Source organism: Zonotrichia albicollis, chromosome 31 (assembly GCF_047830755.1).
Source record: "Zonotrichia albicollis isolate bZonAlb1 chromosome 31, bZonAlb1.hap1, whole genome shotgun sequence".
Classification (NCBI taxonomy): domain Eukaryota; kingdom Metazoa; phylum Chordata; class Aves; order Passeriformes; family Passerellidae; genus Zonotrichia; species Zonotrichia albicollis.
The window spans coordinates 4,517,413-4,541,670 of record NC_133849.1 but is presented as its reverse complement, the minus strand read 5'-3'; the positions used below and the strand labels follow the sequence as shown (position 1 = coordinate 4,541,670).

At 51.1% G+C, this 24,258-nt stretch overlaps 2 protein-coding genes and 1 pseudogene across 2 annotated transcripts in view; 1 reads left to right on the top strand and 2 right to left on the bottom strand.

The window, feature by feature from the left end:
- Nucleotides 1–24,258, bottom strand: part of LOC141725878 (uncharacterized) — a 135,199-nt gene that overhangs the window by 18,883 nt on the left and 92,058 nt on the right. The window lies entirely within an intron of this gene.
- LOC141725900 (uncharacterized) overlaps nucleotides 1–24,258 on the top strand; it is a 215,890-nt pseudogene that overhangs the window by 120,943 nt on the left and 70,689 nt on the right.
- Nucleotides 12,332–14,164, bottom strand: LOC141725873 (uncharacterized). The gene has a single exon (XM_074530034.1). It carries the CDS (start codon nucleotides 14,137–14,139, stop codon nucleotides 13,231–13,233), a length of 909 nt encoding a protein of 302 aa, XP_074386135.1. The 5' UTR covers nucleotides 14,140–14,164; the 3' UTR covers nucleotides 12,332–13,230.

The following is a 24,258-nucleotide window of genomic DNA, read 5'->3' as shown; positions in this document are numbered from 1 at the left end:
CTTGATGCTTTCGTATGGGAGTGCATGGACTCCATTTTCCAATTCGTTTTGGACCGTGGGTTTGGATACCCCCAGATTTATCCAGCATTTAGGATGTTCTTTCCAGTTTTGAACCGGAGAGCAGCTGTTTTTCCCTGGATTGCCAACTACAACGGGCTCGTCCCATTTCCTCTGACTCCAGCGGGAGAAGATCCTTTGGAGGCGGATGATCTGTTGCTTCCCAGCCCCCCAGCAGTGGGGGGGAAGTTTCGCCAGGAGCTGAAGTTTTTTTACTGCATCTTCGGAGCATGCTCAGATGCAGCCATCCCTTCCCCCCTTCTCTCTCTCCGGGGGGATGGGAGTGGGCTGCACCGCCCCTTACAGCCCTGCAGGCCCCGCCCTGGCCGGCCTCCTGGGCCCGGCCCCGCTCAGAGATGGGGCAGCACCGGTCTCCGAGGGCCCGCCTGCCAGGCCTGCAGGGCCTCCTCCTGGACCCGCCCCGCTGCCGCCTCCCCGGGCGGTCCTGCCCGTGGCTTCACCGGCTTCCCCGCCTGCGCCTGAGAGCTCAGAAACACCGCTCCCTGCGGCTGCGCCGCTGTTGGTAGGAGACGCCCTCGGCGACAACAGCGACTCGGCACCGCCCCCCCGGCTGTCCTGCTGCGCCCACCAGCCCCCTCTCCGGCCCCGCCGCCTCAGACCGAGCCAGTGCCTGTTCAGGATGATGCTGAAGAGCGCGCCGAACCCACGGGACCCTCGGAGCAGCCCGCAGCTGCTCCTGCACCCAGCCTGGCTTCCCCCAGAGTTTTTCGGGCTGTCCCGGGGCTGCCCCTGCGGGGGAAGCTGGGACGGGGAAGAGGGCGCCGGCCTCCCTTTCCGTGGAGGAGGCATGGCCCGACAGCTGGCTGTGGGTGCAGCCCGTCTGCCTGCGTTCAAAATCATCATTCTTGGCGGGTTTGGGGGTGTTTGGTCAGTTGCTTTCCCTTGGGGGGTGCGAATCTCTCTGCTGCCCCTCTCGCGCCCCAGCGGCGAGGGGCAGGTGGGTGCTGAGAGTTCTGCCTTTGGTCCCCAGCCCAGAGGGGGTGGTGCCGTGAGGCAGATGGGAGACACACCTGTTATATTTGCATTGCAGAGGACACAGCGGGAAGTGATCATGGCTTGTTTGCTGTGGAGAAAAAACATTCCTAGACACGAGATGAGGGTTCTTGGGGCTTTTTCTATTTCCCTGCGGCTGGTGTGCCTTGGTGATTTTGGGAAAAGAAGCATTTGGTCACCATTCCATTGGCAGTGTGGGGCCAGGCTGTGGGAAGGCAGAGCCCGCCTGCCATGCTGGGCCTGGGCTGTTGGGCTCGGGTCCCTGGGCCAGGGCCACTGCCCGGCCTCCTGATGGGTTTGATGGTTTTGCTTCTCCCTGTCGGTCCTGGCCCGCCTTTCTGTGGGCCAGATCTGGGGTTCCTGATCCCTCCACATGGGCCAGGGGCCCCCCCAGGGACTTTCTTTGGCTGCTCTGCTGCTGCTGCTCTTTTTGATCACCAGAAAAAAAAAAAAAAAAAAACAGTTGAAATAGCTGGCAGCAGCTCTGAAGAATTGAAGGGCCAAAAATTAGCTTCAGCCCAAAGTCATTCAATAAAGGGCTGTGGCAGGACATTCCAGAAGTTGTCTCAAATTGTTTGAAATTGTTTGATGACTGTCAATGGCTTTTGATAACTATTGCTGGACTTTTCTGCAGCAAGCCTGTTTCAGGACCAAAAGGGACTTTCAGAGATGGCAAAGAAGAACATCTTCAGTCCATGGACTTATTGCTGAAACTTAGTGGTTTGGGCTTGAACTTTCTTTGCATTGTTTTTGCATTTTCTTATATTGTAAAATTGTTTTGGTGATTTGATAGAATTGTATTACAGTGGCCTTAGATGGTCACTGTGGTGAGAAGGACGAGAATCTTGTTTCTTGATCAGAAGGCTTGATTTATTCATATAAGATATATAATACATTATAACTATACTAAAAAGAATAAGAAGAGAGGTTGCAGAGAGCTGCTCAGCTAAGAATAGAATAGAAAGAAAAGAATAACAAAGTTCTGTGTCCAGGGAATCTGTCCCTGAGCTGCTCCTGTGATTGGCCTTTAATGGTACACATGGAAGATGAGCCAATCACAGGGGCACCTGCTACATTTCACAGCAGCTGATAACAATTGTTTACATTCTTCTTCTGGGGCTCTGCTTCCCAGAAGATGGACAAATGTGAAAGAAAGGATTTCTATGAAAAAATGGCTGTGACAGAATTGTATGTTCTACAGGTAAAGAAATTCCCTGTTCATTCCACACCAGCACTTGAGTGAAGTTTTGATTGGCAACAGATAACCACAATAATTTTCTCTGCACAGATGAGAAAATTACAAACACTTTTTCTTTTTAATTAAACTAAATTAAAAAGCTGACATGTCACAGACATCTTTTCATTAAAATCTTTTCTTTAGGATTTTTCCTGCTGAAGCTGAGAAGGAAAATGTAAACATTTCATTGTAATGAAATGTTTCATTACATTTCAGCAACAAATGTAAACAATGGTTATCTGCTGCTGTGGAATGCAACAGGTGGATTTGTAATTGGTCTCTGGTGGAAATTTGGATTTACTGACCACTCACGGCAGAGCTGTTCTTGCTTTCTGCCGGGACACAGCTCCTTTGTTATTCATTCCTTTTCTATTCCTAGCTTAGCTAGCCTTCTGAGAACTCTTTCTATTCTTTTTAGTATAGTCATAATGTAATATATATCATAAAATAATAAATCAAGCCTTGTGAACATGAGGTCAACATTCTCGCCTCTCTCTTCATCCTGCAACCCTTGTGACCACTGTCACACACCATTTCTCCCATACAAGCACTGAGGAAAGAAGCTGGGTTCCCAATGTCAGTTACCGCAATTTCTACATTATTGGAATATGAATCCCAATATTACCAGTTAGATTGTGCCTGAGCCAGTCTGACCCTCGCTGCTGAGCCAAAGGCGGCTTCTGTGGTATATCACCCCAGAGACACCTTTAGCTTGCTGATGGTTTCAGCTGGGCACTAAACAAGTCCAGGCTTGTTAGGGACTCTGTTTACCTTAGGAAGAAGGCTTCAGGCGAAGGTGAGGACAAAGGAGGGATTCTGCTGGAAGGTTTAATATCCAGAGCTTTATTCCATGGTTACAGATGTCTGAATCTTGGGAAGAACTCCAACAGAATTCAGAGCACATGGCCGGACTCACCTTTTAAGCTCAGGGGGAGGGGAGGGGACAGGTGAGCCACCAACCAGGTGGGGGCGGCGGGGTCTCAAGGGACGAGGGACACCTAGACAGGCCAATGACCTCTGGGCCTGAGAGGCATCCTTTGAATTTGACCAACCACACGACGCCTTTGCTGGAATGTTAAGCCTGATTGACAGGACTCACTCAGCATGGGGGCAAGGGGGAAGGGAGAGGCGTATAGGCACGCCTGGGAAGGGACCCGGGACCCGGAAGTCTAAAACAGGACATTACAACACACTACACCACTACATCATCCTGTTTCCCCATTATGGATTGGTATTTCAGGAATCTCTGTGGGGAGAGCCAATGCCCCTCCTTTACTTCCAGCACTGCAGACACTGTGTGGGACACCAGCACAGTCATCTTCTGGCCCAGGGTGAACTTGTGTGCTTCCTGGATGTTCACTGCCACTGCCACAACAGCTCTGGGGCGTCCTGGCCACCCCTTAGCTGCTGCATCCAGCTCCTTAGAGAGGTAGGGTGTCACAATACTACATGAAATGAATGACACTCACACACTGAGATGTTCAAGGCAAAAAAGGCACATTTTTTTCTGGACCTCGATATTTATAAAATTCCAAAAGCATCCATGGATTGGAGGATGAAATTGCCACCTCTCCAACCACACTGGTCAAACCAGCATTCTATCAATTCTCTCCTCCTCCAGAAAGGACTGCAAAACAATCATTATTTACATGAAAAGTGTGTAAGAAACTCCATTACAAAAATGTAAACATCAGAAGGCTTAGAAGAACCTTCAAAGAACAGGGCGACATCTCATCCTTTTTCTGTTAAAAAAAAAAAAAAGAGAAAGAAAAATGAATAATGTTAAAAGGAAAAATGAACAACATTCAGTGTCCACTCATGGAGGAATTATCGGAGTGATCACTCACACCATCTGTATCTGAGTCATCACTCAACGATTCATCCACTTGCTGACTTTCAGTTTGGTCACGGTTTCCATTTTGCCCGTGTGCTGGATTCTGTCTCTGCAGTCGCAGGTCAGGACGAACACACCTCAAAGGTACCCAGCGTACCCCAGTATCTGTGGATACACAAGCATACCCACGCCCCGAAGGGATAAGGTCATAGAGACCTTGCCACTGTTTGGTGACTAAATTCCGCATCTGAACCTTCGCTTGAGGCTGACGTGTCTCGTCCAGAGCCTGCAACGAAAGGTGATGATTCAAAATGACAGGATTTTTTGAGTTCTGTGGCACAGTAAGATGATTGATGGTGTACAAAGCTTTTGCCAACTGACTGTGTGGGGTTTTCCCCTACATTCCCCATTTTTGTTTCTGAAGAACCCACTTCAGAGTACCACAAGCATCTTCTACAATAGCCTGACCAGTCGGAGCATGAGGGATACCAAACCTGTGTGACACACTCCACAACTGCAGGAACTGCCACATCTTCTGTGATGCATAAGCAGGACCATTGTCTCCTTTCCACAAATCATACAGAGGAGACAGTTGTGTGTTGGTCAGTCCCAAGTACAGACGTAACCAAGTGATGACACCTACCAATTTCTGGGCATCATTCAGTGCCTTCACCAAATGTACAAATTGCACCTCCTGGTGTCGGATTGTCTATTCCAGAATTTTGACCCCCAAATACTTCCAAGGAGGTTGTTGTTGAACCTTTTCTGGAGCCACCTGCAGCCCATGAGAATACAAAGCATTGAGCAACTGAGGCTTAATCCTCAGCAGCTCATCCTGGATGCAGCCACTAAAATGTTGTCCATATAATGATACAGACGTGCATCAGAAAACTGCTTGTGAACTCCAGACAAGACACAGGCCACATACCATTGACATATGGCCGGAGAATTTCGCATTCATTGGCGCAAAACTTTCCATTGATATCGCTGTGTGGGCTCAGCATTGTTAATTGCTGGCACCGAGAAGGCAAATTTTGGTCTGTCATCAGGATGCAAAGGAATTGATAAAAACAATCCTTCAGATCCACGATGAGGACTGGCCAGTTTGCGGGAAGCATGGTAGGCGACAGCATGCCCGCCTGCAATGTTCCCATGCTTTCCATCATGGCATTGACCTTTCGGAGGCCTTGTAACAACTTCCATTTCCCATATTTTTTCTTGATGCAGAAGACAGGGGTGTTCCAGGGACTGGTAGAAGTCTCCAGATGACCCTGGTCCAACTGCTCCGGCACCAGATTTCGAAGGTGTCCTAGGGTGATGTTATGATGCTTGTGTCCCCATTCATGTGCTCTGTTAATGCTGGATATCATGTTCTGTGCCTTTAATACTGGTTCTGAAGAGTGAAAGTTTTGTTTGGGTATTCCTATCAGCCTGGCGGGACACAGAGAGACTGCAGGTCTTGATTTTGCTGCTTTTGCTTTTTGCTTCTCTCTCTCTCTCTGCTCTCGCTTCTGCTTGCTTTTGCTCCTGCTCATTAGCTAGTTTAGCTAAACAGTCCAAACTCCTTCCTGGGCTGTTTGTCCTCTCCTCCTTTTTGACCTTCTCAAACCTACTCCAGACTGGGACCTGGGAACACCGAGAGTTTGCACCTTGTGGCTGCAGCAGCTGCTGCCCCAGCGCCAGAGGGACTGAGAACAGAGTGGCCACCCCCGAGAGAGACTTTCTGAATTTGCCACCTTTTTCAGAGTGGTGTCATCCGGTATTGTTCATTCTGTGTGCTGGGGATGCTGTGCCTGTTAAATAAACAGGTTCTTTCCACTTCCCTCTGAGGAATTCTTCCCAAACCGGTTGGGGGGAGGGGCCGTGTGGGTTTGCTTTCTGGAAGGGCCCCCTTTGCAGATTCTCTACCAAATTTACCCTAAACCAGGACAAAATTTAGCACCCAACACGTGAGGCTCGAGAGAGTGGAAAAACCCTGTTTTTACTGCATTTTGGTTGCTATTACTCTGTGTTCATTTAAAGCAGCTAATAGCCATGCTTTTTTAATTCATAATGTCTATTGGGTGAAGGTTTGCATGTATTTCTGGTCCCTAGGGTTTTTTGAGATTTTAATACCTCTATGGTCCCTAGGTTATCCAGAAATAGCTCTAGTATTGTCCCTTATAGGTAGTTTTTATAGCAGAGGGGCAGTGACCAGAATAGCTATCCTGCTGGGCTTGGTGGCAATGATTTGCAAGGAGTTTATAAACATGCTGGGGTCTGCTCCAGGTATGAATGGTTCATGGCTATGGTTATGCATCCAGTTTGTTAGAGGAGGAGCAGCAGGGGATCAGGCATTTCAGCCTTTGCTTTCCTTCTTCTCCTATGAATCTGTTGCATCACTATTGAAGGATGTCCAGTTTCCCCTGAATGTTAAAGAAACCATCTTTCTGGTATTCAGTCTGGTAACCTTCCTCTATACAGCCTGCTGCTTCTCTAGGATGAGGGCTGAGATTTCTAGACGAGCTGATGAGACCCCTGACTCAAGAGTAGACCCCGGTGTAGAAAATCCTAAGTGGTGTGGAAAATGGGAGGATATGGGCCAAATCCTGAAGGAATTCTCTGTCCCTATAGTGTGGGATTTTCCCCATGAACAAATTCAGAACCCAGCTGAGGTGGGGAAATATCTGAAAGATAAGTACCAGGATGAGCCTAAGGAGAGGAAGGTCATTGCAGTGAGCTGGGCCCTGGCTTGTGCTCATCACTCGCTGCTAGATCCTGTTGGGCAGCAGACAGAGGCAGGGGGGCAGGGAGATAAATCAGCAACTGTCCCGGTGACTCAGGCTGCAGCCGACAGCCCAGGCTCGAAGCCAGCAGCCAAACCAGATAGTGAGCCCAAGCCAGCAGCTAAACCAGAAAATAAGCCTCAACCAATGGCTGTTGCTGCCAGCTCAAGAAGTGGGAAATGCATGGACAAGACCAATCGACCAGTGGATGATGAGGATGATGATGATGATGATGAATGAGAAGGAACCTCAATGCCTCCTGACATAAAATCAGGAGTCAAAGCAGCAGGTGCAGGATCAGATGCTGTTGCGGTGTGTTTCAAACTTTCAGGTCCCTTACCCACGTGTGCCAAAACCCTCCCTTCCCCCCTCACCCCCTTGCTGAGTGAGTCCTGTCAATCACGCTTAACATTCCAGCAAAGGCGTCGTGTGGTTGGTCAGATTCAAAGGATGCCCCTCAGGCCCGTAGGTCATTGGCCTGTCTAGGTGTCCCTCATCCCTTGAGACCCCACCCCTCCCACCTGATTGGTGGCTCACCTGTCCCCTCCCCTCCCCCTGAGCTTAAAAGGTGAAGCAGGCCATGTGTTCTCTATTCTGTTGGGGTTCTTCCCAAGATTCAGACATCTGTAACCATGGAATAAACCTCTGAATATTAAACCCTCCAGCAGAATTCCTCCTTTGCCCTCACCTTCGCCTGAAGCCTTCTTCCTAAGGTAAACGGAGTCCCTAAGGAGTCCCTAACAAGCCTGGACGTGTTTAGTGCCCAGCTGAAACCATCAGCAAGCTAAAGGTGTCTCTGGGGTGATATACCACAGAAGCCGCCTTGGGCTCAGCAGCGAGGGTCAGACTGGCCCAGGCACAATCTAACTGGTAATATTGGGATTCATATTCCAATAAGATGCAAATATTGAGTCCTTTTCCCTGAAGGACCTTCATGGCTTACGGAAGGATTACATGTGGGGACGGGGTCTGTTTCTATTGCTGATGTGACAGAGGGATCACAGGATTTTACTTTGGTGGAAGCTGAGGTGAGCCTGACTGGAAATGAGTGGAAGAAACACCCTATTGTGACTGGCCCAGAGGCCCCATGCATTTTAGGTATAGACTTCCACGGATCTGGCTATTTCAAAGACCCAAAGGGACTCAGATGGGCATTTGGAATAGCTGCTGTAGAGACATAGGGTGTCAAGCAGTTGAACAGCTTGCCTGGACTGTCAGAAAACCCATGTGCAGTAGGACTTCTGAAGGGAGAAGAGCAACAGGTGCCAATTTCCGCTTCCATAGTGCATTGACGGCAGTATAGAACCTCTCGAGATGATGTGATCCCCATCCAAAAGATGATCCAAGAGCTGGAGAGCCAAGGGGTGGTCAGCAAGACCCACTCACCCTTCAACAGCCCCATTTGGCCTGTGCGAAAATCTGAAGGAGAATGGAGATTGACTGTGGACTATCGTGCATTGAATGAAGTGACTCCACCACTGAGCGCTGCCGTGCCGGACATATTAGAGCTCCAGTACGAGCTGGAGTCCAAGGCAGCAAAGTGCTTTGCCACTACAGACATTGCCAATGCATTTTTCTCCGTTCCTCTGGCAGCAGAATGCAGGCCTCAGTTTGCCTTCATCTGGAGGGGAGTGCAGTACACCTGGAACCGACTGCCCCAGGGGTGGAAACACAGCCACACCATCTACCATGGACTGATCCAGGCTGCACAAGAAAGGAATGAGGCTCCAGAACATCTGCAGTATATTGATGACATCATTGTGTGAGGGGAACACAGCTGCGGAAGTGTTTGAGAAAGGGAAGGAAGCCATCCAAATCCTCCTGGGAGCTGGTTTTGCCATTAAAAAGTCAAGGTAAAGGGACCAGCTCGTGAGATTCAGCTACTGACAGTGAAGTGGCAAGATGGACTGTAGTAAACCCCATACATTTAGCAAAAGCACCATGGAGAATCTAACAAAAGGAATGCTGACACAGCAGCAAGGAAGCTTCCTGACTCCATGGACATCTGCCCTATAAACTGTCTCTATGACCATGTGAGGCAATGCCATGGTAGCCTTTACCTATCGGTCATTTTATGGTCCCCCTAATCCCTTGCCATTGGTCAAGTTTGGATACTTGCCAAGCCTATAAAAGTAGCATGCTGTACCCTACTAGCTCAGAAGAAGAGCTGAGACCCTTCGCGGACCCCCAAATAAAGCCTTCTCTGTGGAACAGCTTCTGCCTTCTCCTTCTCCTCTCTCCGTCTGCTGCTGCCTCAAGCCTGGGGTTCCACTACCCAGCAAGCAAAGAGCTGAGGTCCTGAGAGCTGCTAATCACTATAGACCTGAATATCACCAGGCTTGCTAGAAAGGCAGCCCCCGGCATTGGTCTGAGCTGGCTTCGGGACCCAGTCCCTCCTCAGGGACTGAGATCTTGAGCACCAAGGCTCTGCTTCATGATAAGGCTGATCGGAGGCCTTATTAATGGACGGCATCAGATTCCTACAGAAGTAATCAACAAGATCACAGCAATGTCTCCACCCACCAATAAGAAAGAAACACAAGCTTTCCTTGGTGCCATAGGCTTTTGGAGAATGCACATTCCTGAGTACAGTCAGATCGTGAGCCCTCTTTACCTGGTCACCTGCAAGGAGAATGAGTTCCACTGAGGCCCTGAGCAGCAACAAGCCTTTGCCCAGATCAAGCAGGAGATTGCTCATGCAGTAGCCCTTGGCCCAGTCAGGACAGAACTAGAGGTGAAGAACGTGCTCTACTCTGCAGCCAGGAACCATGGCTTGTCCTGGAGCCTTTGGCAGAAGGTGCCTGGGGAGACTCGAGGCCGACCACTGGGATTTTGGAGTCGAAGCTACAGAGGGTGAGAAGCCAACTACACTCCCACAGAGAAGGAAATCTTGGCTGCCTATGAAGGAGTCCAGGCTGCCTCAGAGGTGATTGGCACGGAAGCACAACTCCTCCTGGCACCCCGACTACCGGTGCCGGGGTGGATGTTCAAAGGAAAGGTTCCCACCCCTCATCACACAACTGATGCTACATGGAGTAACGGATTGCTCTTATCCCACAGCGCGCCTGTATTGGAAACCTGAATTGCCCTGGGATTTTGGAGATAATTACAAACTGGCTGCAAGGTGAGAACTTTGGTCTTACTGATGAAGAGGTACAAGAACCAGTGACACGTGCTGAAGAGGCTCCTCCCTATAACCAACTGCCCCCAGAGGAAACGCACTACGCTCTTTTCACTGACGGCTCCTGTCACATGGTAGGGATGGACCAGAAGTGGAAAGCAGCCGTATGGAGCCCCACACAACAGGCTGCAGAGGCTGCTGAAGGAGAAGGTGGATCAAGTCAACTTACAGAACTCAAAGCTTTTCAGCTGGGCCTCGACATTGCTAAGGGAAAAAAATGGCCAAGGCTCTACCTCTACACTGATGCATGGATGGTAGCCAATGTTCTGTGGGGACGGCTGGAGAGGTGGAAAAAGGCCAACTGGCAGCATAGGTGTCATGGTTTGATGCTGGCACAATGCCAGTGTCCCCATGAAAATATATGCTCCCTGGTGTCTGCTGTGAGATGTGACCAGGAATAAGCAAAGCAGGCCCCCACTTAGAAATAAAGAAAAGAAACCTTTATTAACTAAACTATAACTCGAAGTAACACAAAACACACAGGGAAAATGAAAACTTTCCAAAAACATTTCCTCCCACCAAATTTCCAATACATCTATCCCGCAAATCACCAACTCTCGGTCCATCACCACCCTTTAGGTAATCAATTCTCAGTTCATCAAGAGGGGAGGAGTCCTTCTTGTGCCATAGGCTTCCCCAGGAAACACCGCTGAAACCTCGTGTGTTTCCAAGTCACTCGTGGCACCGCCTGGAGAACATCTGCCATCGTGACCTCTTCCTTCCATATCCAGTGCTCTCACCACTGCACATGGACCAGAGCTGCTTCTAGGGTTGTCCTTTTAGGGATGCTTTGCCCTGTTCCAAAAAGGGCACAGTCTCACCTTTGGGACACCTGTGCCTCCCAAATTTCACCCCCTGGGGCCGAGGGGTACCAACACTGAACCCTCTTGGCTCTGAGCCATTGTCTCCCCCTGGATGCAGTCTCTGTGTCACAGGAAACATGGTTCTGTCCATGGCCATACAGGAAAAGTCCAGCTAAGGCCACTCCATCATCTCTTCCCACCTAAGATTCTTCTCTACTCTCCTGACATCTTTCACTTGCCCAGACCTTCACACTTGCACATTTTCTTCCTCCATTTCATGTCTTATCTCTTCTAGGAAAGGTTATTGTTCTGCAAAGTTTTCCTTGTCCGAAAAAGGGTTAAAAGCTCGGGCTCTGCCCATCCAAAGCTCCCACAGCTGCCGGACCCCTTCTCGCTGCATTCCCCCGCCCTTCTCCGCCAGCCGGGCTGTGCTGCCAGCACAGGATATCAAATTTCATGGTGGCACAGGCGCTCTGTCTCTCTCTCTCTCCTGGGGGGAAGGTGTGGCTGCCGATGCCTCTCGGGGCTCTTCCACCCTTCCATCCTCGGGCCAGGCCTACCTCACCCAGCCCCAAACCAGCCAGGAGCTGGGCAGGGGAGGCCCGACCTGCTTCCCTCACTGGAACCCAAGAGAGCTTCCCCCGGGAGTGCTCTGCTTTTTAACCCGTGTTCTCAGAGGCGTATCCAATGTCCCCAGCGGCCAAACCAGGTGCCAATATTCAAATGTGAGCACCTATTGGCCTGACCACTTCATATCCCAGAAAACTAACTTCCTCTCAAACCACGACATCTATATAATCTCAGTCCAGTTTATCCCAGTCTGTAGGAACCCAGTCCATTTGATCCCAATCCATATTTGATCCCAGTCCATATTTGATCCCTGTCCATAGCTTATCCTGGTCCACATTTGATCCCAGTCCATAAAATCTGTCATATTTGATCCAGGCCATATTTGATCCCAGTCCAAAGTTGATCCCAGTCGTGATTTGATCCCAGTCCAGTTTATCACAGTCCATAGCTGATTTTAGTCCATATTTGATCCCAGTCCATTTTTTATCCCAATTCATATTTGATCCCAGCCCCTATTTGATCTCAGTCTATATGAGATCAGTCCAGTTGATCCTACACTCTAGGATTCCAATCAATAATTGATCCCAGTCCATATTTGATCCCAGTCCCTGTTTGATCCTAGTCCATATTTGATCCCAGTCCCTGTTTGATCCCAGTCCCTGTTTGATCCCAGTCCATAGTGCCCTGCACACATTCGAAAAGTCTGCAATTCCAGCTCCCATCCAGGAAAAGATGTTCCTGCCCTTGAAGGGAAATAAAGCAAAATCCTACAGAGACATTTCTCTGCCAGCCTTCAGGACTCCAGCTCCTGGGACTGGGAATTAAAATAATAATTGGCAAATAAAATAATAAATAATCAGGGGAGGGTCTGTGGGGACAGAGAGGTCATCTAAATCAGGGCAGGGGTCAATTAAATCAGGGCAGGGTCAATTAAATCAGGGTAAGGGGAATTAGAATAGGGAAAGGTCAACTAAACTAGGGGAGGGTCTTTGGTGGCAGGGGTCAATTAAATCAGGGGAGGGGTCAATTAAATTGGGGGAGGGTCTTTGGTGGTCACTGGGGCAATAAATTAGGGGAGGGTATTGGGTGGTCCCTGAGGCAATTAAATATAGGGAGGGTCTCTGGTGGTGCCTGGGTCAATTAAATCAGGGGAGGGTCTCTGGTGGTCCATGGGTCCAGCGAGACACTGAGAGAGAAACAGAGCAGGCAAAGAGAGGCAGGAGAGAAAAAGGGGACACAAAGACAATGGGCTGAGAAGGCGGCACTCTGCAAACAGAACTGCAACAGACTGAACATGAACGGGAGAGAAATCAGTAAGTCTCAGAGTTTTATTTGTTGTCAAATACATCCCACACACCCAGCCCCACACAATCTCCATCCCACCACTCTAATTGAGATCCCACGACTCTAAATCATTTCCCAACTTCATCTCAGCCTGATGGCTGCGGAATCGAGTGAGTTTGGCATGGGCTGAGTTTTTTGAGGTGAGTTTGAGCTCTTTTTGGGGCAAGATTGAGCTGTTTTCACTGGGATTTGAGTGGATTGGAGGGGACAGATCCATTCCTCTTGGCTTTTGCAGAGCAAAGAGATGGAGAATAGAAAAAAATTAAGGTGAAATTAAAAGTAGAAGCAGCCAAGTGTGTTCTCAACATGAATCACAAGGAATGTGGCTCACCTGACCTGTGCCCAAAGTGCCTCCTCCAGTGGGGGATGGAGCTGGAGCAGTGCACAAAGCTCTGCCCGCACTCGGGGCACTCGCAGGGCTTCCCTTAGTGGGGCTTCCGTTGGTGTCGGGTCAAGCTAGAGCTCTGTGAGAAGCTCTTCCCACACTGGGGACACTCGTAGGGCCTCTCCCCAGTGTGGATGCGCCGGTGCCTGATGAGGCTGGAGATGTCCTTGAATCCCTTCCCACAGTCGGGGCAGCGGAAGGGCCTCTCCTCTGTGTGAATCCGATAGTGCTTGAGGAGACTGGAGCTGGTCGGAAACCTCTTCCTGCATTTATCACACTCGTAGGGCCTCTCCCCAGTGTGGATGCGCCGGTGGGTGATGAGGTTGGAGTTCTGCTTGAATCCCTTCCCACAGTCGGGGCATTGGAAGGGCCTCTCCTCTCTGTGAATCCAATAGTGCTGGAGGAGATGGGAGCTGGTCTTAAACCCCTTCCCACACTTGGAACACTCATAGGGCCTCTTCTCAGTGTGGGTCCTCTGGTGCTGGTTCAGGCTGGAGTTCTGGCTGAAGCACATCCCACACTCCCCACATTCGTAGGGCTTCTCCCCAGTGTGGATCCTCTGGTGCTTGATCAGGCTGGAGCTCTCTCTGAAGCTCTTCCCACACTCCCCACACTCGTAGGGCCGTTCCCCAGTGTGGGTCCTCTGGTGCACAATCAGGTGGCAGTTCCACCTGAACCTCTTCCCACACTCCCCACACGTGTGGGGCTTCTCCCCATCATGGAGCTGCTCATGGAGCACCAGCTCCGAGCTCTGACTCCGTCTCCGGCCGCCTTCCCGGCCCAGGCTGGCTCTTTCCCCCTCAGATCCCCGCCGGCTGCGTTTGCAGCCCCTCCTCGTGCGGCATCTCTGGGGCTTTTCCTCCCCGTTGGCTTCCTGCGCCGTGGAGCCGCTCAAAACGGCCTCTTCCACCAGGTTCTGCCGCGGGCATTTGTCCTCCCTGCTCTCCATGCTCAGCTCCTGCTCTGGGGGAGGAAGGACAAGGACAGGATGGGATTTGCCTCCGTGCCACAGGCAAGGGCAAGGAGATCCCCCAGGGCTGAGCTGCAGCCGGGGCCGTGCTGGGCTGGGAGATGGAGCAGCACAGAGGGGAAAGGGTCACTGACTTCCTCCTCACCTGCCTCAGTGTCCCGGGGCATCTTCCTCGTCCTTGCAGCCTCCCAGGCCTTGGCAATGGGCAAACCTGGTTTGGGGAAAACAAGGGATGAGAGCGTTTGTAGGAGTGTCAGAGGGGTAGGACAGTCAGGACGGACGGAGACGAGAGAGCTCTGCAGCCAGGGCGTGGAACTTGCGGTTTATTGCAAAGGGCCTGGGTGCAGGGCCCTGCTTGGAGCTGCCAGGCACAGCTCGGAGCAGGCCCAAGAGAAGAGAGGGGTAGGGAGGGTGAGAGGGTAAGAGAGTAAGAGGGGAAGAGCGTAAGAGAGTAAGGGTCCCGTTACAATACAATAAATCTTCTTCTGTGTTGAATATTCTATTTCTCACTAACCAATCCAGTACAAGATACAAATCCTGGAGCATTTACATACAGCCTGTAAGAGTCATTACATCAACATACTGTGTTACATTTTAAACCCTAAAAACTCCTCTTTAGACCCCTTCTATTGAGCTAGTAAGGTCTGCTCTGACCCTTGGATCTGTCTGCAAGCAGAGGGAATTGTTTCATCAAAAGGGGATTACCTTCAGTTGGGCCACACCATTGTTTTCCAGTTATTCACTAATTGAGCTATCTCAGAGCTTGCTTTCATTTCAATCTTCCTTACACTTTTTATGTTCACAAAATCTTTTGACAGACAATCATATTTATAAGGCTTTCCTGTTTCATCTTCCCCAACACACATGGAGTTTGAAGGTTGCTCTGCCCAAGTCCATCTCTGGAATCACTGGCCACCTGGGCTCCAGAAAAACCTCACAAACACCAAGATTCAGCCCTGAAAAAGCCTCCCAGGAGTTCCCCATCCCTGGTTCCTCCCCTCTGGTGTTCGGAGGTTCTCCCCTGTCCCAGCTGTTGGGGTCACGCTTGGATTGGGGGCCCCCTTCTCCTCAGTGCCCGCCCTGCCCAGGCTGCTGGCAGTCCCAGCAATGCCAAAAGCTCCCCCCGCTTCGCTCTCCCCATTTCGGGATGCCGGGGCTCTTTGGGCTCCCGGGCTCCCTTCTCCCCTCATTCTCTGCTTTGGGCTGTGAATGAGACGAGGGCTGGTTGTCCCAGACCTGCCAAGTGAGTGCTGGAGTCTCCCACACTGCGTTTCCAACTTTCCTCGAGGGAAGCAGCCAGTAAAGAGACACAGCGAGTGAGAAGAGGAGTGAGAGAATCCCCCGGGGCAACTGGGACTGGGTCTCAGAGAGGGGCTGGACCCCTCGGAGCAAGGGAGCAGAGGAGTTTCCGAGCCAAATCCACTAGGAAACGGGACAAAAGGGGCTCCAAAAATTCTGCTGGATTGAGGGATCAGAGTGCCCAAGAGCATCCAGAATTAAAACCTGCTGGGTTGAGAATTAACATTCCAAGAGCATCCAAGGTTGAGCAAAATTCTGCCGGACTGAGGATATGCTCAAGATCATCTGGGATTGGGCAGCACAGCTGGGTTGAGGGATATCCAAAAGCACCAGGACTGGCAAGAAACACATAAACTTGTAATAGGTGATGTGAAAGTGTAGTATATGGTAGAGATAATTCATGCTATTAATGTATAAATTTGTAAAATCCACATTATGTCTTTTGACCATCCTGGCCAGGAGCAGTGTTATATTCATATACATCCAGTTCCTGGACTTGGTTGAGATAAACATCGGGGTTTTTAATGAAAGAACAGAAGCTTCCAGGGCGATAATCGCTGGCTTCCCCTGGTCACCAGGTCCAGCCAAGAGTGATTAACGCCTCGTCGATTACAGCTACCACAATGATCCACAGCCCTACCCTGATGCATGTGAATGCTGACTTCCCTGGAGTCTACTGACAACATCAGACACCTGGACTGAGTCTTTGTCCACCTCTGCACAGGTAAAGCCAAGGTTATGCATGGGAAGAGACACAAAGAACATTCGGTCATCTCTGCCTGGAGCAGAATAAACTGTAAAAGAACTCGCTGTGTCAGGCAGCATTTGTGAACCAGGGGAGACTCTGACATTCGCAGGTCAGATCCGTGTTCACCCAGCACCGAACCCGGGCTCGACGCTGATCATTGGCTGTGGTAGTGTAGATGACCAAACTTCAGTCTCTGAGACAAACTAATAAATCTTTGCTAAATTTTCTTATAAGTTTGGCTCTCGATTTGATAATTTATAACAAAAGGTACCTTATTGTTGTCTTGTTGTGTGTGAGAGTGAGTCACACACAAAATCAGCCCTTCCCGGGCGGGTGGGAAGGGGGGCTGTGGAAAGAGGAGTGTGTGACCCACAAATAAGCCATTGTTCTCCTGGGTGTGTGGGGGCTGTGGCATAAGGTACAGGTGACCTGCAAACGGGCCATTGTCCCCAGGGCCTGTGAGGGGGCCGTGGCTAAAGAGTGTGAGTGACACACAAATCAGCCCCACAGGGGAACGGCACCGGAGGCAGCAGAGTCAGGGCCCTCCCAGGAGGCCCGGAGATACTGAGACCCAGAGGCCACCCCAAGGCCAGGGGGGGCCACAGGGACCCGCGATTCTCTGTCAACAGGGATCCACTCTGTGTCCTGAGGGTGGGAAAGAATGTGTGGAAGAGAATGGGAAATAAAAGTGAGTGAATGTAGATGAATGAAAGTATAGGTAATGCGGATTGTGCATTTTAGGCCTTACCATATCTCCTTGGAGGGAAGTCTATTGTACTGAAAGTGGGAGAAAAAAGTTTTTTACTTTTGTGTGTGTAGTTGAAAGAAAAGTGGTATTCAGGTTGTTAGTGAAAGTGAAAAACAGAGGCAAAAGATGAATAGATAAGATCTTGAAAAATGAGACAGAAAACCAGTAAGTTGGATACAGGGAAAGAAAAGGAGAAAAACCAGTCCTTTGGGAGTTATGTTACCTAACAGAGATACAACTCCTTGCAAATGGAGAAAATACAGGGTATGTAGTACTCGATGGGAAAAACGTGCATACTATGGAAAAAGGGAAATTAACCTTAAACTAGTAAGCTCAAACTTGTGAATTATATACTTTAAAAAGAGCACTACAATATTTAACACAAAATAAAGTAACTACATATACTGATTCAAGGTATGTCTTTAGAGTAGTACATACGTGCAAAAAATTTGGAAAGGAAAAAGATTACTTAATTCAAGAAGAAAAGGATTAGTACATGAGGAACTTATTTTAGAGGCATTACAATCAACTAAAAGAGATAGCTATAGTACATATTAGGGACCTCCAAAAGGGGAAGACCCCAGAAAGAAGAGCAAATAATTTGGCAGATCACGAAGCTAAGGATGCAGCAGAAAATGGAGCTGAAAGAGTTATGTTAATATTAACTTCAAACCAGGAAAAACTGGAAATTCCAAAGTTTAGGTTAGCAGAGAAAAAAGAATTAAACAAGACAGGAAGTGAACAAGATAAATCAGGGAAATGGAAACTTCTTGATGGAAGACAATTACCTAATAAAATGTGCTTACTAGGAAAATATCAGAAGAAATGCATCAGAAAATGCACTGGGGTACTCAAGCTTTGTGTGACCATTTTTTAAGGAACTATGGGAGCACTGGGAGTTTTGGATTTAGGATGTATCCGTAATTTGCCAAAGGATAAATAAAAAGGTGATGAGGAAAACAACATTAGGAGGCCCTGAGTTAGCTGGTTGGCCATTTCAAAGTATCCAAACAGAAGTTTAGATTTTTTAGGTTGTGGGTTTATTTGTAAAAAAACCCCATTTAATCTAGAAGAAAGAGAATATGCCACATGTTAGACAGGAGATTTTAGGAGAATAAAAGTCTTAAAAGTATCAGAAACAACCGAGACAAAACAAGAAAAGAAAAAGGGGAAATGAAAGGCAAGGGAACAAGAGGAAAACTCAGAAAGAGAGTGGGATCCTCTGCAGCTCTTGCCCCCTCCGTTCGCGGCCCAGGCGCCTGTCCCGGGTCCCGGCTCGCTGCCCGCCTCAGCTCCGCCTGCCCCGCTTTCCATCCCAGGTGCGGCCTCACTGCCCAGGGCAGCTCCACCTGCCCCGGCGCTGTCGCTCAATTTGTGTGCCCTGCTCCCACTGCCTGGCCCGCGGCCGCTCTGCCGCCCATGCTGGCCAAGATGGGGGTTGCTCTGTCCTGCCGCCTGCTCCGAGCTCACCGCGCCCACCGCACCCAGGGGGGTCCCAGCCATCCCATCCCCGCCTGCCCTGCCCGTGCCACCTGCGCTGGGCACCGCCGCTGCTGCCGGGCTCTCCCACCTGCCTTTGCTCTGCCGGGAGCTGCCGGATCAGCCGCCATCAGCCATGTGGGGGCTGCCCACGCTCCGCCTCGGCCTCCACGGGAAGATCCACCTCTGCCGATTCCGGCAGCAGACCCTGCCCACACTCCCACCGAGCCTCGGCGGGATATCCTCCCCTCACCCCGTCCTGCTCTGAGTTACGTCCCCTTGGTAACCACAGCTAGGGCTGTTCAGGGAAAAACTCTCTCTCTAGACGAAGCACCTTATTGAAACACTAGGAGCTCAGTTAAAAGGCAGGCCTCTCCAAATTCTTTCCCAAAACACGGGAGAAAGGCCATAGAAGGTAAAAAAGTGAAAGAGTTAGATGAAGGGATTGCTCTATTTCCGATCAGCGAGGTTCCCATGGGAGGGATGCGCTGCCCCGCCCCGCGGGAGCCACCAGCGCCCCTGCCGGCCGTGCCCGGAACTGCACCCAAGGGGAAAGCGCCGCAGCCCAAAGGCCGGGACTGGCTCCGGGCTCTGTTTGCTGTCAGTGCCGCAGCTGTTGCTGTTTGTTTGCTTTATTATACACACTAGTAAAGAACTGGTATTCCTATTCCCATATCTTTCCCTGAGAGCCCCTTCATTTCACTAGTCTAAAAATTAAGAGGGAGGGGGTTTGCATTCTCCATTCCAAGAGAGGCTTTTTCTGCCTTCCTGAGCAGACACCTCTCTTGTAAAGCAAGACAAGCACCCACAGGCACTGAGGGGGCTGCAGGAGGGGCACAAGAAGGCCCTGCAGCACTTGGGCACAAAGGCACAGCAGGTGAGTGCAAGAAGGGAGCAGCAAAAGGCCAAGCTGAAGGCAAAGGCCAGGGCACAGTTCCTACAGCCCCTGAGGGATCAACCCCAGGGCCCAAGGGGGCCCCAGCACCCAGGGCACGGGCTCGGCCACAAGCACCTGGCACAGGCATTGCCCTCCTCGGCAGGGGAGAGCCCACCCAAACAGCCCCTGGCAAGGAACCAGGGCTCCAGCTGCAGGGCACAAGGACACTGCAAGCACAGACAGCAGCACCCTCAGCACCAGCAAGTCCACCCCTTGATGGACATGGATTGGCAGGGCTGGCACAGCTCCCATCACACCAGGGACCCTCCACACTGCAGCCCTTGAGAACATTCAAGTGGGTCTGCATTGAGAGGAGACATTATCTGATGGACACAAGGGCCTCTCAATCCACTCTGAATCTCAGACCCAAGGTGGGGAAAATGGCAAAAATGTCTTTGATTAATCATGGGATCAGTGGGAAAGATGTGTCGTTTTATTCAACCACTGTTACCAGATGTGGGAGATGGGTTTGAAATGCATGAAGTTTTATTTGCTCCTTAACGTGATTATAATTTACTAGGAAGGGATTTGATCACTTAACTCAGAATGCAAATTATTATTATAAAAGGTGATACAGAGGCCAGAGCTATTGCACCTCTGTGCCAGAATCTGACAAGGCCCATGCTGAAGTGAACCCAGAAGTGTGGGCAGCCCCAGGGAAAGAGGGAAAATTAGATATGGAGCCCATACAAATTACTTTAAAGCAACCCGAACAAGCAATACCGTGTTCCAAGAGAGGGAAGGAAGGGCTCACAGCCTGGTATTGACTCCCTGTTAAAGGCAGGGCTTTTGGAGCCAGGGATGTTTCCCTACAACACTCCTATCCTGCCAGTCAACAAACTGGATGGATGGACAGGAGGAGGAAACACAGAATTTGCAAGTCTTAAAATGGAGATTACCTGAGGTGGCTGGCCGGAGCCTTCCAGACAGGAAAAAAGAATTTGAATTACAGGTGAATGTTAAACAGGGTCTTGCCAAAGGAATTCTTGTGCTAAAATCTTTAACCCTATATAGGACCTCCTATACTTCAAGTCTGGCATCAAGTTAAAGCTTTGACAACCAAAAGAGCTTCTACATGGATGAGCAGGGCTCGGTTATTACAGTATGAAACTTGTTCAATGGCCCAGGAGGATTCAGAACTGAGGACAGGGCAAGGGTTTAACCCAGCCTCCTGTTTGAACAGCCTGGAGAGGGGCTGGCAAGGAACCCAGGACTGCACTCAAGGGACAGAGCTCCAGACCCAGGCTGGGACAGATTGATGATGGGACATTCCCTGGCCTGAGGGAGAAAATGTGTTTGCGGATGGCTCTGCAAGGGCAGCAGAAGGGAAAAGAGCTACAAGACAGGCTGTTATTAAGGAAGGGGAATCAGACACAGCGCAGGTCACCGCCCCATGCTCAGCTCAACCCGCGCAGCTCAGGGTGCTTGTGAGAGCCTGGCACTGAAATGCCCTGAGCAGGAAGGCTTCAATATCTTCTGCTGACACCATGGCACCTAACAGGGGGGCAAAAGCAATTCTCACTGCTTCAGCAACCACTGGAGCAGATATCAAGGCATATTCTCCCACAGCAAGCTGGGCTGGCACACAGCCTGCCCTGGCACTTTGCTGCTGCCAACACCCAGCCAGGACATCGGCTCCTGCCTAAAGAGTGCAAAGCAGCACCACTGGTGGCCAAGGGGCCCATGCCAAGTGTCCCTGAGGCCAGAAACAGCCGCCAGCACAGCTCAACACGGGGGGACCCCTCAGCCTGGCCTCGAGGGCTCTGAAGCCCCGGAGATTTGCACTTCCCGCCTGCAGCAGGAGGATGGGAGGCCGCCCCTGAGCCTGCCCTGAGGGCAACGCAGCAGCAGCCAGGGCTCCACAGCGGGCCAAGCCCCTGCGCCGGCCCACAGATCCTCCCCTGGAATCCTCTGCAATCCTGGCCACCCTCCTCTGCCATCTCCAGCCACTGGGGCCAAGCCTTGCTGCCACTGCTGCAGCTTCAGCGCTGCCTGGGCCTGCACTGCCACAGCTGCTGGGGAACACCAGGGCACAATTCCACTCTGGGGCTCACTCACACCCACACTCTGGGCTGCCTGCCATTGCACTGCTGCAAAATGTACCGAGTTTGGTTCTTTTAAACCTTATTTCTCTACTCAGGCTAGGTTTTCTTTGCCTTGGGGAAAGGAATTTTAAAGGTTTTTTTTAAAGGGTCTTACACTGCTAAATGGAGATGAATTTAACACCTGAACAGACTGGGAACAGCACAAAAGATACCCACAGAGATAACGACCAGCAACAAAACATCAGCATTGCCCAGCAGCAGGAAGAGAAGCTTCATTCCAGGCAGCCTCCACAGGAGCTTTAGAAATGCAAATGAACACTGCTGGGCAAAGTGTGGACAATGCACCTGGGTCTGTGGCCGGGGCAGGAATTGGGCTGATTCCCTCTGCCCCTCACCCCAAGCTCTGCCTGCTGGCACTGATGGAATTTGCACAGCTCAAGGCAGAGCCCAGGGGGAGGATATCTGACCCTGCAACACAAACGGGTGAAGCTGCAAAGGGAAACAGCACATAGAGAATGTTGGGAAAACTTCACTAGAAATATTTGGGGGAAATCATCCCTCTGCCCACTCCAACATGTGCTGGCACTGTCTGTGTTATGTAGGGTATATTAGAGAACTGGGGGTTTTTTGCTACCAAAAATTCAGGGAAATCAGTTGGGAATCCAAGGATTTGATGATTTAATTAGAGAAAAGCAGTCAATTGATGCAGCCCTGGCTGGAGAGAGCGGCCAAAAATGGGGAAAAGCTGAAAGGCTACCAGAAAAAATCCTACAACACCATGGACCAGGCCCTGGGAACTCGTACCAATTCATATCAGGAGCCACAGAACCCATTTCTCATTTCAATGGCATCATTAGATTACAAGCTGTCATCCAAATAACCAACCAGACAGCTCCAGCTCCTGACCTTCCTGCTGACCAATCCACTGAAATGAGGAACACTACACTTAACCATGGGATGGGATGAGATCATCTGTTAGCAGAAAAAAGAGGAGTTTGTGGAAAATTAAATTACTCAAACTGCTGTTGGCAAATACATGACAAAGGAAAAGTGGTGAAAAAAAAAAAAAAAAAAAACAACACCAGAAACAAAAAAGCAGCTCATGTATTTCTCCAAAGGTGGAAAGGATGGGAATGAGACACGGTTTTGTGGTTCCCTGGCAGACCATGTGTTAAACGAATGCTGTTTCTCCTCTGATGTGCTACAACAACTCTCACCTTTTTACCATGCTCCACACCTTGAGAGTGCAGCTCATTCAGCAGCTGAGGGAGGGACCAGGGACTCGTAGATAAGGAAGTAAGGGGCGAAACCACCATCTTCAATAAATGTTACTAATTAACGTGGACTGCTGCTCACAGAAAGTCCCGCTAAATTCCTGAACTTCCAGAAGAACAAGGATTTAACAAAGGCATGAATATCGGCTGTTATACAAAAGTGGGGGTGCACATTAACGAGGACATGCAGTTGGGGGATCGGGAGGTCTGAGCCTTCCAAGCACCTCAGCCAGTGGGCAAAGGGAGAGGGAGATGAGGCCGGGAAAATGAGGATAAAAAGGAGGCTGCGAACTACAACAATGGCAGAGAGCGCACGGCAAATGCCCCACGGCCTCTCCCTCTGCTCAGCAATAAAGTCACTTTTACAGGACTCCTCTGTCTCCTCTGGGCACAGAAACCTCCGGCCACGGGAATTTCCCCGCACAGCCCCGGGCACGGGGCAGCCCCCTCTGTTCCAGCCACAGCAACCGGGCCGAGCCAGCGCTGCTCCGGCAGCGGCTCCTGCCGAGGCAGCGGCCGCAAGGATACCGCGGGCAGCCGCTCCCGCAGCGCCCTCAGGCCAGCGGCAACACGGGCCGGACACGGCACAACGAACCCGCCCGAGCCCCCTGCCGCCCCCGAGGCCCGCAGCCAGCCTCGAGCACCCGCACAACCCAGCACGGCTCCCACCTGCGCTGCGGCCGCCTCCGAGCTCCGCCGCCGCCTCACCGCGCTCCAGCCGCCGCCGCCGCTCCCGGGACCGCACACACGACAATGGCGCCGCTGCCCAGCCACGGCCGCCCTCAGCCCGCCACCGGGGCCCTGCTCCGCCCCGCTCCCACCAATCAGCGCGCCACAACCCCGACTGACGGCACCATCGCCCAATCGCAGCCAGGAGGGGGCTCTACACACGGCACAGCCCCGCCCCGCGCTCTCCGGGCCCCCTGGGCTGCGTGAGGGCAGAGCCGGAGCTGAGGGACAGCCCTGGAACGGGCCCGGGCCCGAGGGGGAATTGAGCTGAAAACGCACAGAAACTTTTCTGCAGCTCCCGCCACGGCTTTTCTGGCACTGCGGGTCCGGTGGCTCCGGCTCAGCGGGAAGCCCTGGAGTCTCACCTCTCCTACCCATAATTAGGAGCATCAGTGCATCGCTTTGATTTCCCCCAAAAAGAGAAAACCGCCCCAAAGCCCTGTGGATGAGTGGGGGAGGGGAGAGATTTCTGGCAAAAACTCCCAAAACTCAGAGCAGGATAATGGGAAGTAAGTGAAGACCCTTACATCCAGCTTTCCTCCAGGCCTCCCTCCTCCCGGCTGCACCTCCTACCCCGGCAGTGCCGCAGACAGGGAATGGGGCCGGGCTCAGTTCATGCCCCGAGGCTTCTCCCTCTGCTCAGGGACAGGAGTCGTTCCCCTGCTGCACCCTGGGCTCTCTCCCACTGGAGACTTCTCCAGGAACTTCTCCAAGCTGAGTCCATCCCACGGGGCACAGCCCCCTCCAAGTGCTGCAGCGTGGGTCACTGTGCCCCGGGGTCAGTCCTGCCAGGACAGGCTGCTCCAGCGGGGCCCTCTGGCCGCGGGGTCACAGCCTCC

What these genes read in the sequence shown, in the direction of transcription:
- LOC141725873 (XM_074530034.1), bottom strand. Translation starts at nt 14,139, where the DNA reads ATGGAGAGCAGGGAGGACAAATGCCCGCGGCAGAACCTGGTGGAAGAG.